Source organism: Mus caroli, unplaced genomic scaffold (assembly GCF_978045245.1).
Source record: "Mus caroli unplaced genomic scaffold, Mus_caroli_1 scaffold_2, whole genome shotgun sequence".
Lineage (NCBI taxonomy): Eukaryota > Metazoa > Chordata > Mammalia > Rodentia > Muridae > Mus > Mus caroli.
This window is the reverse complement of record NW_028227257.1, coordinates 177,389,640-177,409,935: the sequence shown is the minus strand read 5'-3', so window position 1 is coordinate 177,409,935 and position 20,296 is coordinate 177,389,640. Positions and strand designations below refer to the sequence as shown.

Sequence of the window (20,296 nt, the reverse complement as noted above, 5' to 3'; positions counted from 1 at the left end):
ACAATATCTTTCCTAGGGATGTGCTTCTTGGGGTGATACCTTCAATGATTTCATCATAGTTTAAGCACAATAAAAGCTTACTTTATGCTCCAAGGCAAGAATACTCTGCATTATTCAATTAGTGTAGCACTCAGCCTGTGACTACTGGAATAAAATTTGACAAGGGATCAATCTCTCTCTCTCTCTCTCTCTCTCTCTCTCTCTCTCTCTCTCTCTCTCTCTCTCGGCCCTAGAATGGGGTGTAGAATGTTTTCTTACTTTAGAAACATCCCAGACACCTTCAGGTTTTTAAAATTCTGGTTTTGAATGGAGGTGGGGGAAGAAACAAGTGGGATTATTGCCCAAACCACTATCATACTGAACTGCGTCTTATAACTCTAAAGAGATCAAAGAACTTCACCAAATACAATTTCATTTCTTCCATACACCTTTCTGGGAAAAGGACTCAGCCTCTAACATAATCTCAAAGGAAGTAGGAAAAAAAAATGAATTCCCTCTTAAAGTGACTTGCTTTCGAGCTGAATGAAGCGCTTGGTCTCCCTGCGGCCAGCCGGGTGTCCACACGGCCGGGTGTCCACGCCCGTGTCTATCCACATCTGTGTCTATCCTGTTGTCTCCAGTTGGCTTGCTGCTCACCGGTTCTTTGGTTTTATTTCCCAGGCATGTTTGCACTGCTTGCTCCTTGGTAGTCACCCTGCTCCTAACGTCACGGTTCTATCAGAGTGGCTTTTGAACGGCTGTCCATTTGAGTGCAACTAACCTCAATCATTCATCAAGACAGCCCACCCCAACCCCTCCCCCTTTCCTCTGCCTTCTTTGGAGCAACCTGGCCTTCCCAAGGTGTTGGAGCAGCAGCCCGGGATCCCTTCTTCCCCTTTGTACTCTGGTCTAGAAACCACAGATTTGGAGGCCGTACTTTTAAGCGTGTCAGATCATGTTCCCACACTACCATTCCCAGGTGATGTAAAAAATCTTTTCTATTCCCACTTAAAACATGTGGTAAGAAATGGCGCCTACAGTAAGTGCACACTTGGCTCCCCAGAGAAAAATATTACATAAATGGCCATTGGTGGACGGCAATTATTTTGGTATTTCTGCGTCAAGTGGCAGAGTCTATGCACCTGCTATGACCACTGTTTCCCTAAGAGCCTGCACCCCCTTGCACTCAACTCTAGTACTCCTCTCCCCAAAACACCATTCCAAGCACCCCCTTTGCATATAACTTCCCCCTACAGCCCCGAGGGTGGGGATAAGAATTGATGTTCGCTCCATCCCATAGTCTTCTCAGCAGTACATGCTCAAATTTCTCTGTGTTTGCTCGAAGAGCGCGGATGGGTAAGTTCTTCACCCCCCCGTTAAAAGTTGCCTAAAATCCGCGTCTGGCCCTGGCACCGCCCGGCTCTCAGACAGAGCGAGGGCTGGCCGCCAAGTAGCCGCGATCCCTGACTTATTTCTAAAGGCAGGTTCGCCTCCGGGAGCGGCAGAGGGAGGCCCCGCAGAGCGCGGCGTCCGCCCGTGGGGCAGCTCCACCGGACCGGGCTGCTCCGGACTCTGAACCGCGCGGCCTCCGGCCCATGCCGGGTCGCCGCACGGCCGAGTCCAGCAGTGGCGGCGGCCCCCGGGGGATGGCGGCGGCCCGGCTCCGCCAGCAGGTGGCCCCGGGGTCCCGGCGGCGCCGCCCCCTCCGCCGGCGCGGCCCCTCCTCCCGCGGGGGCGGTCAGCGCCCCGGCCGCCGCTCCGCACCCGCCGCCGCCGCCCTCCCTCGGCTCGCCGCGTCCCCCGGGCCGCGTCCGCAGGCTGAGCCCAGGCGGGCCGCGGCGAGCACCCCGCAGCTCCGCGCCCCAGCCCGGCCCCGCTCCCAACGGAAAGTTGGGCTGCGGCGGGCTGCGTTCGGGAAGGAGCGAGGCGGCATGAGGGGGCACCGAGGGGTCGCCTAAGACACCGGGGAGGCGGCGCCGCGCGCGGGGACAACTTCGCCCCGGGCGCGCAACCCCCGGCCGGGCTCGCGGTGGTTCCTCCCGTCCCTCGGCCTCCCCCGCCGATCGCGACGCGGACCTTGGTCCCGGCGGCTCCGCGGCGGTGACACGAGCCCGCCTCAGCCGCCGCCTCAGTCTCCTGCCGCGCCGCCACCTTGCCCGCACCATGGAGTTCTCGGAGAGGAAAAGAAGCAGGAAATCCCAGAGCTTCAAACTGGTGAGCCGAGGTAAGCTGCCGGCCCGGGGACAGCGGCGGGAAGCCGGCGCCGCGCTCCGCGCACTCGGCCCCGCGCGCCCGGGCCGCCCGCGGTCTCCACGCCGGGGGCGCGCCCGCCCCGACCCCCTCGTCCCCGCCCGAACCCGGGCCCCCCGCGGGCCGCACACGCCCCGCCGCGGGGAAAGTTGTGCCTGAGGGGGACCCACCGGGTGTTATTGAAGGTAAACAAATCGGAGGGCACGTCAGGAAATTAGCAAACAATGACACCGGGGAGCCGAGCCCACTCTGGGGTGCCGCCGCCGCGGCGGCCGCTGGGCTGGGGTGGCCGAGGGTTTGCCTGGCCGGCAGGCCGAGAATAGACTGGGATTTGTTTTTGTTTTCGTTTTTTTTTTTTTTTTTTTTTTTTTTCTTCCCCCACGCAAAGAGAAGGAGGGGAGAAAAAGATGATCATTGTTCTTTTTAAGAAGAATCAGCTCATTAGGGAATCGAAGCTCAAGGCAGAAATTGTTGACATACAGCATCTTTTCCAGCTGAGTGATTTGGGTGGAAAGGTAGTTTTAAGATTATCTCGTATACCAGTCAGACAAGTGTCGCGTCACAAGAAAGAAAGAAAAATCCAGCTAGGTCCTGCCGACTAACAGGTGTACAGCACACTCTTTATAGGCGTTTATTTTGCCCGGGGAGGAGAAAGTTGACTAGTATCTCCTCTGGGTTCTGTTTCTTGTTCGGGCCCATCTTCCTGATTTGAGTCTTTAAAAAATGGTGCCAACTCGGACAAGAAACACCTGTCAAAATGTATCACCTTAATAATCGAGAATGGAGATACCTCCCCCCCCCCCGCCCCACCTCCCCAGAGGTAATGGTACAAGTCCTAATATGAGCCCACACTCTTTAAATATCTTTGCATTAACTTGGGTCAAAGCCAAATCAGAGAAGCTCTCCACTTTCCCTAGGTGGTTTTTATCTAGCGTTAGCATCTGAGGAAAGAGCCACATGATTGTTCCAAGGGCCCCAGCAAAAGTCACATGTGAACAGGTGACTGCAAGGGATGGAGTTTTTCCGAACTCAACTAAGCAGATATGAGGATTTTATAAAGCTCACTTTTGGTTAGTCTGGAAACGGTTTAATTATAGACATTTTTGCGAATCTGCTCATCTGTGTTTCCCCTAATTTAGCTTTGTACTGTTTAACGATAGATGCCTGAAATAGTGTAGTGCGTGCATTCAAAATATTTGGCTACTCCTTCTCGGCCTCCACCTCCCCAACCAGGATGTTGACTACTCTGGAAGTCTTTCCGAGTGTGATGGCCCTGTTGATACAACATGCTTCATTCAGGAATGGAGGCTGCTTTCTTATTTATGACCCCAGGGAACTGACTACTCTATCTTAAGAGAGAGGGTAGTTTTGTCATGTTGTCCTGTGACAGCTAAGACAAACAACAAGCAAACGAGCCCACCCAAACCTTGGGCAGTTGTTGAGTAGGGACCTCTATTTTCATACCTGGGTGGTCCTGCTTTGTAAAGAGCTACATTATCAAAATGCTGTAGTTTCCACACAAGATCGCAAGATGTTATATTTGAAATTTTGATTAACATAGTAAGTTTTTCCTTTTCTTTTTGAATGGTGAGTGATTCTGCTGTGCAGCTGCTTTTCACTTGTTTTTGGAAGATAAACTATTGCATCTTCAGTAAGGGCAGTAATTGCAAAAGATTCACTTATGTGAAAGGTAAAAGACGTGCTTCTTTTCAAAGTATACCTTTAAAAAAACACATCAATATCTTTTTTTTTTTTAAATACATGCTTACTTTTAAGCTGAGATTTTCTGGGTAAACCCAGTAGAGAGGCAGTTCCGAAACATGCGATTGATATGCTCACAGAAATGGTAGTGGAAATGCTTTTGAGAAACTCCATTGACCTGTGATTTGGCAAGATTTTTTTTCTTTTCTTTCTTTTTTCTTTATTTTATTTTATTTTTACAAATATACTTGCTGTAGTCAAACATATCTGTTTAGTAAGGCGAAGTGGTATTTCAGGTTCCTGCACTTCACAGTAAGTAAAGTTTGGGTGATTACTGTTGACTCCAGTTTCTGTGAGAGTTCTTGAAAATATACTTATAAATTATACACCTGGAGATGGGAGTCTTTAGCTGCTTATTCCTATTTGTTGAAGTCATTGAAATACTAATTTTCGGTTATTTTCTCATGCCAGATTATCACCATGAGGTGTATAAAATCTCAGAATTCAGCAATGATGTTAATGGGGAGACCAAAGAGACACAACCCATTTTCTTAGGTAGGTTCTTATGTCAATTAATTTCTCAGCAAAACAGTGTGGCGTGGCCATTTGCAATTTCAGGGGCAGGGTGGTGGTGGGAGAGATTATAGAAGAACGGGAAATGTCTGCCATTGCTTAATGCATGACATTCTTTTCAAGACCTTTTATTTTACAGATTGCCAATATATCCCTTATTAACATTGCTAAAAGTTGTAATTTCAGACATAAATGTTTATTAGTGTCTACACACAGTGCTAATTATCACTCAGTCACAGAGCCAGATGCTGACTACGCAGTTTCGCCACTCGGCGCTCACCCCATTTACATTGCATATTCGCTGGCATGCTTCACTGGCAATAGTTTGTGTAATTGGGGTATTACATCTTTGACATCTGGATAACAGAAATTCAATTTCCAGGAAGCTGCTATTTGTTTGGTTTTGCTTCTGCCTTGGGTGGGATAGAGGATGGATGTGCTGTCTTATTAAAATGTCCTTTCACCTCTATGGCCTGGTTGCTAATCCTGCCGCGGCACAGTTAAATTAAATCTGTAGTCCAAGCAGCGTAAAGAGGACAAAAGTGATTGTCTGCCTTGCCACCTCTTGATAGTGCCTCTTACTACTCAACAGCTTTGCACTTCCTGGCTGTGTCTTTTTCACTCACATTTGTGGTCAGAGAGAAAAGGTGACTGTCTTCTGTCACCACCCTTCCTGGCTTACCTACCTCGGGGACAGAGGGAGCAAAGGCAGCATCCTCCACACCTATGACAAGTGCCCACAGATATGTAGGTAGCCAAAAGTGTACCCTGGTTGCCTGTATTTGTATAGCTTAGGCATGAGGTGTGTCCACGAAGCATCTTACGTTTGTTATCTGTAGCCTTTGAGCCCAAAATCAAACTGTCCAGGATGCTTCCTCTGGCAGTGTTTATCAAGGCAAAGTGCAAGGTAGATGGTGGGGTTTGCTTTCACCTTTGCCCATCCTGGACTCTCTACCTCCTCAGGTAGTAGGGTGAGGGCCAGGTACTGCTGAACCAGGAAGGAGCGAGCCTGTGGGAAACTAGAGTAAGAGTGCTTGAGAGCAAGGGCCAGGACTGCTCAGTTACTGCGGTTATCTGCGCTTGATTGCCACTTACATCCAGATTGGTACTTTTGTTTTGTTTTCTTTTGTTTCGTATTCAAACATTATAACGACTATATTTTTGCCCAAGATTTCTTCCTCTGTTTTGGTTTAAGGAAGAAAAAGTGTGCAAAGCTTGCAAAGAGAAGTTACACTTACAGAGGTGAAATAGACATGAGCCGCTCCTGCCAGAATGGTGGTGGTCACAGGCACTCGGGCCTTTTTAGTAAGGCAGGGAACACTCCCAAGACCAGGACCACTCCCAGCACCTACTGACTCTTAGGAACACTGAACACCACAGCCAAGTGAGATGTTATGGCCCAGAAAGAGACCCGTCCCTTCTGTGCCCTAACCTGGGTGAGAAGCTAAGTATCACTTGAAGCCATCTGAGAAAAGGAATTTGCCTTTTGGTAGAAAGTTTACCGTTCTCATGTAAGTGGAACCGCATGGCCTGGACTTAGTTCTTGTCCTGCAAAGGCCTCCAGGCAGCTCCTTCCTATCAGTTGCTTGGGAAATAGTAGTGATGTTAGTAACAAAGTGTGAGGCTGAAGGAAAGGATGAAGATAGGATGGTGCTAGCACTCGGCACTCCATAAATGCAAGCTCTTGGGCGGGGCAATGGTCTTCCTTCCTTGTTTGAACTGAAGATATCGTTAAGGAACCAGGCCTTGAGTCCATCTTGACCATGGTTTGTAGAAAAGCCTTTGACAGACAGTTCAGAGGTTGAAGAAGCACCTGTTCTGGGGAAGATCAGATCTGGTTCTCAAAGATCCTATAGGCCAATTAAAAAGAAGTGCAAATGATTTGGAAACACAATTTCATAGAGCAGGAAATAATTACAGATGACATCCAAAATTAAGAATTTTGTTGTTAGCCGGGTGGTGGTGGCGCACGCCTTTAATCCCAGCACTTGGGAGGCAGAGGCAGGCGGATTTCTGAGTTCGAGGCCAGCCTGGACTACAAAGTGAGTTCCAGGACAGCCAGGGCTATACAGAGAAACCCTGTCTCGAAAAACAAAAAACAAACAAACAAAAAAATTGTTGTTGACAGTTTGTGTTACTCTTCTTAAAACAGATTTACATCTGGCTTGTTTGTAAATTGCTGAGTCCTATTCATTCTTAGGGTGTAGATCTAGAAGAGTTTGATACTTAAGTACTTGAGAGTTATAGAAAGTACTAGCACATAGCTTTCAGGACTTTACATAGGACGCTCTGTATTCAGACATGTGTGTTCTCTGCAACACTGCATCTAGAAGATTCAAGTGTGTATTTCAGGGGGATAGAGAGTACCCTGGAATTTATCAGAACTTCCCACATCAAATCTATTTCTTTGGAATATTTTTAGGCTGCTCACTAATGTACCATATCCGAGTGGTAAAGTAACTCCCTAGAATGGTAGCGTGTGTAAGTGCTTTGTTTAAGGGTGAGAAGAGGCAATTTTACCCTGTGGACTTTGACTTTCTCAAGCCAGCTCTTTGAAACTACAGTAAAGATTTGAGCACTGTTTGGAGGGAGACAATCTGTTTAATCAACTCAACAAGTGTTCCTGTGAGGAAATACTGGGAGCTGAGCACCTTTCTGGAATGTGAATTCGATCAGAAATGGATAGGACAGGGACCCTGAGGACTAAAGTCCTTTGGGAGGATGTGTGGATAAGGCAGTTCTGGAAGAAAGATGCAATGTGCAGCAGTCCTAGCAGCGGCCGTGTGAGCGAGGCTGCGAGGCTCTGTATGAGTGTTCCGATTGCCTCCCCCACACACAGCACACGCATGCCAGCCTTGTCATCCTCATTGCAGATAAGGCTCAGAGATGTTGCGGAGGGTACCAAAGGTCACTCCGTAGGACTTAACCCAAGTGGAACCCTAGGGCAAGTCCTGCCTGAGCTTTAAACACTCCACTGTGTGTGTCTTCTGCCTGAACAGTAATTAAATGGCTGTTGGAAAGGAACAGGGAAAGGCTCAAGAGCTAGTTGCAAGGGTAGGGTGGGGAGCTAGACCTTGAACCACTGAGATTTGCATAGGTAGAAGATTCCTGGTGGGAAGGGAGGGACTGGCTAAGCGAGACTGATAAGCAGGCTTGTCTACAATTAGATCCTAAGTGAGGGTTGCACTTTAGAGAGTATTCTCCTTCTATCTGGGAGTCCTTCTATAATCAGGACAGTTGTTATTATTCCAGGAATAACGAGCCCTAAAGCTTAGAGTGAAAAGAGGTACTACTAGCAACAGAACCTAACTCCTAACTTCTCCTCTGCCCAGCCAAGCCAAGTACTATTGAGACTTTAGCTAGAAGTCAGACACCTTTAAATGAGGCAGTGTGTTCTTTGTAATAGTGATACGAATATTAAGTCCCTTTTTATACTCTAGCTTTTAGTTCAGCTTTACTTTTGTAGGATATAAATCTGAGGCATATTTATCAGGTGTTCAAGTCTCATTAATTTATTCATTTAGCAAATATTTATCAAACTCCAATTGCATGTGTGCCACCCCCTCTATGTGCTGGTGTCTTTCATATTTCATCCAGTAGCACTGCTTTCAGCCGATGGAGTACGTGGTTCAGCAGTGATGCTGTTTGACTGGGCCCAGATCCCTGTATCTGGATAAGAACTCCCCCTACCAAGGGCTCCGAATCTTCCTCAAGAGAACACACATAAGCCTTCCACACGCCTCTTAAAGCTAGGAACGTAGTCCCTGACCACAGTGCAGGGCTCCTCTTTGGAGAGCTGGGATGGCCACTCTTCACCTAGGGATTAAAAAGCCTGGGTCCCACCTCAGTTCTTGGAGGCCCCCACCTCCATCACCAAAAGTACCGCCCTGGGAAGCTTTCCTTCCTTCTAGATGTTTCATCATGTATCGTGACAAGAGTGGGGTGCAACCTGAGGGTAGAGGGGAAAGAGGAAAAGGGCAGAATCCTTAAATACCAGTCAGGATCTGGAATCTAAACTGTTGCACTCATTCCGCTTACCAGACGCTTCACGGACACCACCCCCCCCCAGGTAAAGTACCTGCCCTTCCTGTGGCAGTGCTGCCTTTCCTTGATGGCCCAGGGAGGAGACAACTCTGTACTAAAACTAAGGCGAACATAGGTAGCATTTCTCAAAAGTCAGGTGCAGCATAACACTAAGAACCTGTGTATGCTATTCCATTCATTGCCCTAGTAAAAGGCACTGTTGTTTCTATTCTGTAGGGGAATTTGGGAGTTTACAGAGATGCCCGGTTGCTCAGAACTAGGATGTAAACCAGTGTGTTTTCCCACAATCTGGGATCTCTGAGGACCTGCCAGAGTTGACTCTGGGTCCCCAGGCCTGCACGGAGAGCAGGTTCTAGCTCTTGGATGTCGCTGTGTCTCGGAAGAGCTGAGAACAGAGTGGGGGCCCGAAGGTGGACTCTGACCCAGGCCGAAGGGAAAAGGGCAGGGAGGAGAGAGCTCTGGCTGGTTACTGCTGGGAGGGGAGTCCTGGTCTTGCTCAGTGGCAGTTTGGATTGGCAGAAACCCTGTCTGGGAACTCAGAGAATCCTCCTGCTGGAGGTTAGACACACAGCTCATTAGAGGAAGACCTGCTCCATTGTTCCAGCACTGCGGGTCCCGATGAGAAGAGGCAGTCCATGGTTTTAAGGCATTTATTGTAGAAAGGCAGAGAGAGTAGAGAGGTAGAGGCCATGGCCACGTGGAGAGAGGGGGGAAGGGAATGTGGAGAGAGGGGGAGCAAGAGGGCAAGAGAGAAGCAAGCGGGAAGCTGGAGTAAGAGTAAAAGAGGGAGGAGGGGGAAAAGCAGCCCCTTTTATAGTGGGCTAGGCCTACCTGGCTGTTGCCAGGTAACTGTGGAGGTAGAGTTCAGACAGAATACCAGGGACTTGGGGCATTGCCCTATGTGACTGATGGCCACACACCTCTTTGTTGGGGAATGTCGGAGGCTATAGCTGTGCCAGGAGCCAGGGGCCCAGTGGTCGTGGCCGAACACCTGCCGTCCTTTCCAGGTGGAAGTCACCTACAGGGTCACTGTGGTTCGAAGCCTATGCACAGCTCACTGTCCCACAACGAACTACTGATAAAAGGAGAGCAAAGCTGTCCCTAGAAGGGTAAAGGAGACTCAGAGAACCTCACATGCCCCCTAGAGTCTTGTGAACCTCTAGCTTATTAGAGTACTACAGTCATTGTTCAGTAACCACTGAACCCCATGGTGTCTAAGATTGCAGTTAGTAACAAAGTGTGGGATTATGCTCAAGCCTCTACCCCACAAAAGTCTTCAGAAATGTTGCAGTCAGCTTCTCTGTTAGAAAGTCTCCTGGGTACATTAGATACATTGTAGCGTCAGATGCAAAGTTGGTCATTCTTAAGCTGCGCTGTCTACCCAGAGGCAGGGGGCCATGGCAGGTAGCCTTGTCCCACCACTTTCACTAGTCACAAAGTTACTATCACTGCTAGGAAATAGACCTCTGTCTTCCTCCTGCTTGACAAATGTGAGACTTATCTTGGAGATAGAACCGACTTGCATAAGGCCATACAGTGCTTAGCAGTTGACCACACTTAAATTCAGGTGTCTTGATACCCTGCTCTGAGATCTTTTCACCATAGCAGGACTGTCTCTAATCCTTTCCTCACACGCTGCTCATGTGAGCTGATCTGACTGAGTGACCTCTCTGCAGAGACTATAGGATCAAGTTTGTCTCTCTTAACTGAGAACTCAGCATCCCTCGTTTGTCCGTTGAATCCTGCCAGCACATCCCTGCTTCTACATGCCTGCTCCCCAGCAAGTGGTGCTTCTCTAGATGAAGATGGCGTCCCAGGTAGGAGGTAGTTTATACTTTAGACCTGGAGAAGCTCAGGAGCCTCTAAGGAAGAGAGGGTTATTCATGGTCTCGTAAACTCACCACACTTCTGAGAAGCCGTTTCCATCTGTAGATGAGAGAAGTAGATCTATAGAAATGTTCACTTGCCTGAGTTGTGGAACAGTAACAGGAGCCACCTTTGAATGTGGTCTGGCCAGATTCTTTCTGCTTCTGCTTCATATAGAAAGTAGGGCCCATCCTCCTATCTTCTTGCTCCTTGTCTCTCTAGCTTACCTTTCTATTCTTCTCTTCTATTTTATTTACACTGGATAAAAATGTTCTGTGCCAAAGTGGTCTCTTCTCATAGCCCCCAGGAGCTCCTTGCTTTCTTGTCCCTGCCCTCTTACTAAGGCTGCTTCTGCCATCTGCGCTCTCCTACCATGCCTGCTCCAGTTCCAGACTCCTCACAAAATCCACTCTGTTTTGACAATGTTCAAAGTTCAATTCCAGTATTACCTAGGCCACATTTAAAGTTTAATTCCAATATTGCCCAGGTCATAAGCTTTTCAGTTTATAGCCCAGTAGAGAAAAAGTAGACTTAGGTTCAGAAAACTTGAGTTTGGTCTCAGGTCGAAAGTTAATAAATTACCTCGAGGGGCTGCAGAGATAGCTCAGTGAAATGTACTGGCTGCTCTTGCAGAGGACCCAGGTTTAACTCCCCGCACTCACATACACCATGACTGATAACTCAGGTTCTGGGGGAGCTAAACCCCTGTTCTGTCTTCCGCAGATGCTGCATGCATGTGGTACACAGATACACATATAGGCAAAATACCCACCCAAATTTTTTAAAATAAAAAAATGATGACACCTTGAACAAAACTCTTGAGCAAACGTCTTTATTTTCCGTGATGGAGCAGCACTGGCTTCCAGACTTCATCAGACTCCTCCTGAGCAAGCACATACAGAATCCCAAATACCATCTTTTCGAACTGGAAAGCTCACACTCTTAATTTGTATTATCCCCATCTCCATCTCCTTCCAAATTCAAAGTGTTCTTCTTCAGCGTGTTTTACTGCCGAAAACTAACATCATTCCTTTCCAGTGCTTAACATGCGCTGCCTCCTCTTTATTCTTTTTGTGCCTGGCCTTGTTGTGGTCTAGGTAATGATGCAGATCCTTCCCCAGACCTATTTGAACAGTTGTCACATCAGACTGCTTGTTTATTTTCACCATCTCTCCTGACCTGTCCTGATGTAGATTATCTAATCCTAGTGGCCTGGATTCCTCTTTGGAATCCCAGAAGCAATTAGTATAGTGTTGTGTTTATAATGGTGTTCACCCAGTAAGTTTTTGGACACTTGTTATTTAAGTACATGAACATATCAGACACCGCTGCATCAAACTGAAGATCCAACTTAGAACACAATACCCTATTGAAACTTTAGCAAGAGCAGATAAAACAAACTTCAGTGTTTCATAAAACGTCTCTGAGGACGTTCTTGTAATCTATCATGTTCAGTCACTGTTCTGTTTCTGTGATAAAACATCACGACCAAGGCAATTGATAAAGGGAAGTATTTAACTGGGGGCTTGCCTATAGTTTCAGAGGGTTCATCCTTGATCACCATGGTGGGAAATATGGTAGCAGGCAAGCGGGCATGGTGCTGGAGCAATAAATGAGAGCTTACATCCTGATCCTCAGTCAAGAAGACAGAGACATATAGAGTACTTGGTTTAAATCTTCCAAAGCCCACCCCAGTGACATACCTCCTCCAACAAGGATGTGTCTCTTAGTCCTTCCTAGACAGTCCACCACTTGGGAGCCAAATGTTCAAACATACAAGCCTATGGGCACCATTATCATTGAAACCACTATACATGTTAAAGCTAAAATTTGGGTTTTTCTGATGTTAGTCAGTGAGATACAATTTGAAATATTTTCTTTTACATATCCAGAAAAGTTCAAAAAGGAGATAAACTTAAATGTAAAAGCTAGTAACATGTTGAAGATCAAGATTAAAAGGCTACATGTTCTGCTAGTGTTGAACCTAGCCAGGACATTGGAACCTTCATAGAAGCAAAGCACCATGGGTAACACTGACTCATTGAAAAATGGAGCTTACGCTACCCAGGTCTCAGAGTCCACACAGAGCAGGGCTCTTTACTTAAAGAAACTTAAGCCATGCATCATACAGTTCAGCAACAAGCCTAGCAGCAGCATCGCCTTCCTGGGGCAAAAGATCCCATACGTCCCTGCTCAAGTCTCACCTTCCCAGGGAGGCCTTACAGGGGACAGAGAGATTGACATCACCTGACCCTCTCTTGAGGACCCACACAGGGCATTAACTGTCTTGAGAAAGGGTGCCTTTCTCAGAAGGCTTTGTGTGGTCCAACAACTGCTCTCTAAGTGAGAACTGTAGATGTCATGTTTTACTTCTACATTGATTGTGGTTAGGTTATTAAAAAATGTTCTCAAAGGGCAGAATATGAGACATACTGACAGCTTCTCCTTCCTAGTTCCCCTGAGAGATATCTATCTACCTGTCTGTCTGTCTGTCTATCTATCTATCTATCTATCTATCTATCTATCTATCTATCTATCTATCTATCTACCTATCTATCTACCTATCTATCTAGATAAAGATTTTGGAACAGTGTATTTTGCCCTTCAAAGCTTAAAATAAGCCTAGAACACTGATACAAGAAACCTGTGTGTGTGTGTGTGTGTGTGTGTGTGTGTGTGTGTTGCATTGCATTGCAGATTATTGGAGAGAAAACAACCTAGAAAAAGATGTGCCAGGAGCAGGAGAGTCAGTCTGGGCAGCAGGAGAGTCAGTCTGGGCATGCCAGCAGCACAAACATGCAGTAGTTGATTTGGGGAAGACCGTTAGCTTCTTTCTGGTATCACACACCATACCCCTCGTTTAATGCTTTTTAGTTAAGGCCACACTCCTTAGCATGATAAGGTTCCCATCGCAAACTGTCTCTTTCCCATTTATTTCTGACACTCCCCTTCTCAGCACCTCTGCCCAGCGACACCAGCCACTTTGCACTCTTACAGTGGGCCTGCTTCCTCAAACTATCAGCCATGTACCTTGCCATCTTCTGTCCTTCTTCACTGGTTCTATGTCATTCCTGAAGCATCCTTTAGGGAGTCAGCATGCACCCACCCTGGGTCTTCTCTGCAACATTCATGGGATCCCTAGTAAAGTAGAAATAGAAAAAGTTTAATTGTGGTCCTCTCATGCTACAGTGTAGGTAAGGGTTAGCCTTGTCCAGCACTGCTGTTCTCAGAAGGAACAGCAACAGCTGCTTGATGAAGGAAAGAAGGGAGGGAGGGAGAGAGGGAGGGAGGGAGGGAGGGAGGGAGGGAGGGAGGGAGGGAGGAAAGAAGGAAGGCAGGGTCTGATTTTAAACTTGGGTTTAAGTGAAACGTAACTAACTGGACTCTCGTTTCAGAAGTAAAATATGTCAACTATAACAATGAGATGTTTAGTTTTAATTGTGTATATTTCTATTTGTTCGGTTAATAAGAGCTTCCCACTCCAAACCTATCCCTCTGAAATAAGAAGTTGTTCTGTGAACCTGTATATTAACTATCTTCTACCTCCATGGCCTCAGACTCTCACACCACTTGTCAAGGTGCCCCTGAAATATTGCAGTACATCCTGGGCATGTCCACTGCTGGTCTCAGTCTAGAGTGGCCTCTTCCACCTTCTGTGTGGCCCTCTGTTATTTATCATTCCAGCCTCAGCAGAACTCTCTTTTATAAGGGCAAGACTTCTGAGTTTAAATGCTTACAGTTTTCCCAGTGCAAAACTTGGCACAGGACAGGTTCTTAATAACTGTTTTTGAGAGGATGGGTGAGTACCATGTAGAAACATGCTAACTATAATTTCCTACCAATTGTCAGCTAATCTGAGTGAGATACCACATTGAGTAGAGACAGTTTTCCTACATAGGAATGCCCCATGTAGTAGTGCAGTGAGCTCTTCTTTCTCTCCTAACATGTTGGCAGCATAAATATACATAAATGTCAGTAAGTTACAACAATCAAACATCATTTCCATGCTTGTGACCTACAGCATAGTCCTTAGCAGACCTTAGAGGAATGGCGTAGTCACTTGTGGGCAATTTAGCTTTGAGCAGAGAAGACTCCAGTTCTGCAGCACCAGGCAAGTCTGTCATTGTGTGGCAATCACAGAATATACTTACAAAGCTAGGATGCGAGGACACCGCCATCTGACCACGTCCTGTTGCTCATCGTTGCATATGAGGTTTCTTGGTGGAAACCTTGATGGAAACACAGCACTGTCCCATCACCCTCCACTGCTGAGCACTCTTGCCTTGGTTGTTTGGTTGTTGTCTTAGCCTTCTTTGTCTGTCTCTCTCACAGATGAGAAGCTCTGATGAACTGATTCAGCCTCAAGCAGGAGAGATGGAGGGCACATTCCACTCATGGTCAGGTTACTGTGCCTCCTCTCTGCACAAAGGACAGCTTATTACATGTGTACTTGACAATGTATTTAAAATCATTGCAAAGTCGAGACAGATTTTTCTTTCCTATTCCAGACAATCACTATCCTTGTAAATAAGAATCCATAAAATTGTTCTCTGAGTATTACATTTTTTTTCAAGCATGTAGAAATATACTGTGTTATTCAGGTTCCAAGGTTTCTACAGTGTTTTTTACTTGGAAATCAAATTTTATATCTGAAAGGTTAATGGAGAAAACTAATTATGCATCTGGTAACCAAATGTGTGATGAGACATTTGTCTCTGTAATTAACATCAAGGAACTTTTATAGTTACATAAAATCGAATGCTGCGTGGAGGATGCTATGAGCATTTGTTTGGATGAGGTGTCCAAAGCAGAGATGTTTATGGATGATATAAAGTTGAGCTGGAATGGAATGCAGGTGTCTGCACATCCCTCAGCATCTCTTATTGTTGAAGTGGAAGCCAGAAGATTAATAACTTTACTTTGTCATGATGAAATAAGTGATCTGTTCTTGGAACAGCGGTGCAGTACATAAGTTACTCAGTAATTCCAAGAATTTATTCTGTTCCAGGAATAATATCCTTAACAATTTATTTTTACAGAAAAAGTTGATGCAACATAATAGACTATGGAGTTGCGTATGTGGCTAATGGAATTATATCTCAAGCCTGACTTTACGCCTACAGATAAAATGCACAGAGTCCCACAGAAACGCAAGGTTAGGATACAACTAGAAAGCACAAAGTCAGGGGAGGCAGAAGCTAAGGTTCTTCCATTAACACTAACTCATTCTCATCGCACATATATAATTTTTTCGATTACAGCAAGACTTTAATGAGCACCTTAATATGCACTGCATGAACCATGGCTGGGAGCTGCCGCCATGGAAGTGTTAGCTTTCATTTCTTCACAAGTTCAGTGTCCTTCCTTTGACTGCTCCTCAGGAAGGGAGAGCCTGGTACTGGAACACAGTGGAGATGTCTGGTCCCCACCTGACCCAACTCCCCCTGGTTTACTCTGGCAATTCTTCATTTGTCAAGGAGAGGGAACTATTTCTAACATCCCTTCGGAAAAAGCTTTCCTAAGATAAGACAGGACCGAGGCACCCACACAGTGACCCTGTTTGCCATACCCTGCTTGCTTGGTGGAAGGGAGACGTTTCTTCAAAGATGCCACAGTTGTCAGTTTACTTCTTATAGATCAATGTTTTTAAAGCTTTCCTTAACTGAATCTTCCCATCATGTGTCTTAATATAATTTACTTTGTATTCATTTTGCAGCTGTCTACTGAACAGACACTAATGCCAGACTAAAGAGATGTTAAATCCCCTGCCTTGAGATAAGGGAAGTAGGGATCCCAAGGATACTTAGAATACTGAGGCCTCTGGGGGATTCAGGAACATAGCCTCTAGAAAGTGGCCCTTTCTTCCAGGCCAGTGATTTATGGGATCCCTGGATGTGTGAATGGGTGGGTCTCTGTGTCCATGCCTACTTCTCATGTTTTCTTGGGCCCTCTTCCATCTGCGTATTCATTTTCTTCTATTCTGATGAGTTTTTCTGGTTTTGTCTTACTATATTTATTTTATTATTATCCCTTGGAAGCCTGTTTGTTTTCAAATGAGGGATAGAAGTAGGGTGGATCTGAATGGGAAGGGAGGTGGGAGGAACTGGGAGGAGTAGAGAGAGGGGCAACCATAATTGGGAAAAATTATGTGAGGGTGAAAAAATCTATTTTCAATAAAAGGAAAAAAGAAAAAATAGAGAAAATGTCCTTTTAGCTGAGATCTAAACATATAGCTTGAAGGTGTGGCTTAGCATTCAGAGGGTTGATGGCACAAGTAGAGACTGAGACATGGAGGGGCTTCAGGACCACTGAGACTGCTGGAAGGCCTTCACTGTATGTAAAGCAGTGGTCTGCTGGCTTGACATGGCGGTCACTAATTAGATCTATCGAATTGTTCAGAAGGGAGGTCAGACATTACCTATGTGATTCTAATGTGTACTCAAACCTGATTGCCACTTCTGTGGACATGGGGGTGGGGTGGAGGGAATGTGACAAAAGCCAAGACTCCAGAAATGAGCAAGGAGGCCAGATGGGGAGACCAGTAAGCAATGTTGGGGATCTGGGACCTCATCATAAAGTTTTTGGCATTTCGCAGCAGGACATGGCATGATTAGATTTGCATAGTTGGAAAATCTCACTAAAGTCAGGGTGGAATAGGCTGGAGAAGAATGATGCTGCCAAGGTTCTTGGGTAGAAGCCTCATCCAGTGACGATGGGAGTAAAGTTGTAGTGATGGAGAAGCAGACAAGAAATGGAACTTAATGATTTCGTGTCTGCAGGAGGGGAGGTAGGAGGAGAGGGGAAGGGACAGGAGTGGGGAGAGGGAAGAGGGAGGAGGAGACAGAGGGGAAGAGAGAGGGGAGAGAAGAGGAAGGACAGGACAGGACAGGACAGGAGAGGAGGAGTGAAGAGGAGGGGGAGGAGGAGGAGGAGGAAGGGGAGGAGAGAGGAGGAGGGGAGGAGAGAGGAGGAGGGGATGGGAGGAGAGAGAGGGAGGGGAGAGGAGAGGAGAGGAAGGGGAGATAGAAGGGAGAGGGAGAGGAAAGGGGAGGACAGTTGAAAGGAAAGGAGGGGGAGAGGAAGGGGAGGGGAGAGGAGGTGAAAAGGGGAAAGGAGAAGAGGGGAGGGGAGAGGAGAGGAGAGGAAGGGGAGAAGAGTGGAGGAATGGTTCCCAGGTGTCTGACTTGTCAGCTGAGCTGGTGCCATTAACTAAGGCTTGGAGATAGGTACAGTCACAGCAAAATAAAGCTGTGATATGGAAAATTTTAATCCCAAAGGGAGAAGAAATTGGAGGAGGAAGGAGAAGACACCATGGGTTAGGAGTCAAGAAAGCATAGCTCTAAGGGCTGGCCAATTGGAGTTAAGAGCAGCCCAGATAAAACATAGTAAGTAATAACTTGGGTTATTGATAGGACAGTAGATTCTAATAACAGATTGTGAGATGCTAAGAGAGGCTAAGAGGCAATTAGATATATGGGTCTCGGATCCTGAAATGAAGTCTGCACTGGAGTTCTATACAGATGGTCAGTGGAGCCAAGCAAGAGTCAGTAACTCCAGAAAGAATGTGGAGGGCAGGACGACACCTGAACAGGCTTCCTGAAAAAAACCCAAGGCATTAAAGGCAATGCTTTGCAGACTGGTGGTTTTGACGTTGAAATGGGTTGTGATGCCAACTTAGTGGATTATCACCAGCACTGAGAACAGTAACAGCAGCAGCAGCAGCAGTATAAATACATGCATGCATGCATACACACATACATACATACATAGAGATTGCATGCAGGCCTAATGAATTAATAAATTCATGAAACTATCATCACATTTGTGTGTAGGGTTTCCATCTTCTGGGTTGTCATGGAAATATGTTTCTTACTTGAACCATGGTTGGGAAGTTTGGAAGCTACCCGTTTAAACTACCATTGCTCAACTCTAGAGATTTCCCACTAGTCTTGCTCCTGGAAGGCTGCCACCCTCCAGGTAACTTTAGCTTCATGTAATCTTTAAAGAAAAAGACTGCAGACAAAACTTGTTTAATTATCATCAATATCATTTATATTGAAAACAAAACTGTTACCACATGCGCATTTAACTTGCAGTATTTAAAGGTTTGGGTTTTTGTTGTTGTTGTTGTTGTTTTGGTTTTTTGTTTTTTGTTTGTTTGTTTGTTTCTTTCTTTCTTTCAAGGTGTTTATTGTAGAAAGGCAGAGAGAGGGAGGAGAGTAGAGAAGTAGAGGGCGGCCATGGCCATGTGGAGAGAGGGGAGAAGAGGGGGGGAGAAGGAGCCCGAAAGGTGAGAGTAAGAGCAAGAGCTTAAGGGAGAGAAGAGGCAGGAGCTGAAGTTCTTTAATTACTGAAGAAGTCAGTACTCGGTCATGTTCACATTTAACTGATAGATGATACAGATATGGAAATTAGCATCTTGGGAAGACAAGCTTTGCACTTGTGTATTAGAGTTCCGTCAGAAGATTTCTGTACAGTAGATTAGAGGATCAGCATTTCAAATTATATTGAAAAGGCTGTGTCTTTCCAAACAGTAAGTTATGAATATTTCATCTCTTACTGAATGAAGGCAAGAATTTTATTTACATTACTGTTGGAACTCAGAAGTGTCTTGTTTTTGTTGTTGCTTCTCTCTGTGTGTTTGCTATTGCTTTTGGTTTGGTTTGTTGAGTTTGTGTTGCTGTTTTCTCTTCTTTTTTCTTTCTTTCTTTCTCTTTACCCCCGTTGGTTTGCTTTGCCCTCACAGTGCTAGGATTTGGAGACAGCTCTATCTATGATTTTGTTATTTTTGTCCTGTGTAGATTGTCAGCTTTTTGCTGTATGTGTCATAGAATCACTAACATAAATACATTCATATTCTACTTCTCTGAATAAAACATTTGTTTTTCATAAAAAGAACAGAACTTATATGAATCAAGTTTCTAATTTAAAAGGAAATTTATGAACCTTGTTCTTTGACTAGATCATTAGCACAGTTAAGTCAGAACCCATAATGATGGTCCTGTAGAGACTCCATAGCTACCGCCATGTATGGTGACATAGCTAAGGGAATAAGGTACTCACCAGCATTCAGAGGATGTAACAGCAGCTCCCTGGACACGTTGTGAACACAGCAGGAGCCCCTCTGCCTTCACTGTCTAACTGAGTGGGCTGGCACATGGTGAAGCACATGAACCCAGATTCCAATGACATCCAGGTGAGTTCTAGCCCATGCTGCAGTTTCCAATGAGGACAATGCATAGACTAATGTTCAAAGTTCTCAGCTAATCCTCAGGCTAAGTAGATGTGTCTGATACGTATATCTCAGGGTATCCCTGAATGTCATTCAACACATCTGTAGATAATAATATGTTGTAATGCCAAAAGTTTGGACACACCTGAATAGAATACTGTCTGGAAAGCCTAGAACAGTGGTTCTCAGCCTTCCTAATGCTGTGACCCTTTAATACAGTTCCTTATGTTGTGGTGACCCCCCCCCAACTATAAAATTATTTCATTGCTGCCTCATAACTGTAGTTATGCCTCTGTTATGAATTTATGCTGATTATACTCTGTATGAATAAGGAAATATTGCTCCCAATATTTCCTTAAGGAAATGATGCTACAATGACTAATCTTGTACCGCATCACAGACTGTTGAACTGTCTCTGTAGGATTAATTCTGACAAGGGGGCTTGCTAACTTTCACTCCAAAAAGGGATTTTGTTTTGTTTTACCCAATTGTATACCTAGCAGGAATATATGACAGTGCCTGTATCCCTACTCAGAACTAGACTCTTATGAGTCTGTGATACTTGTTTGCCAAATGAAAGGATGATGTGTTTCACCTTAATTTTCATTACATTAATCATCAGTGACATAAGGAATGTAAAATATTTATCAA

General features: G+C 45.7%; 1 protein-coding gene across 3 annotated transcripts in view; it reads left to right on the top strand.

Moving 5' to 3' along the window:
* Positions 1-1,769: 1,769 nt before the first annotated feature.
* The window catches only part of Bend7 (BEN domain containing 7), an 86,176-nt gene continuing 67,649 nt past the window's right edge, over positions 1,770-20,296 (top strand). For 2 of the 3 annotated variants that reach the window (XM_021152280.3, XM_021152272.3), the window contains exons 1-2: positions 1,770-2,203; positions 4,402-4,485. In XM_021152280.3, the coding sequence (XP_021007939.1) occupies positions 2,143-2,203; positions 4,402-4,485 (145 nt within the window). In that variant the 5' untranslated portion in view covers positions 1,770-2,142. Of the gene's footprint in view, positions 2,204-4,399; positions 4,486-20,296 lie in introns of those variants that run through there. The other variant, XM_029474175.2, reaches the window with a different exon arrangement.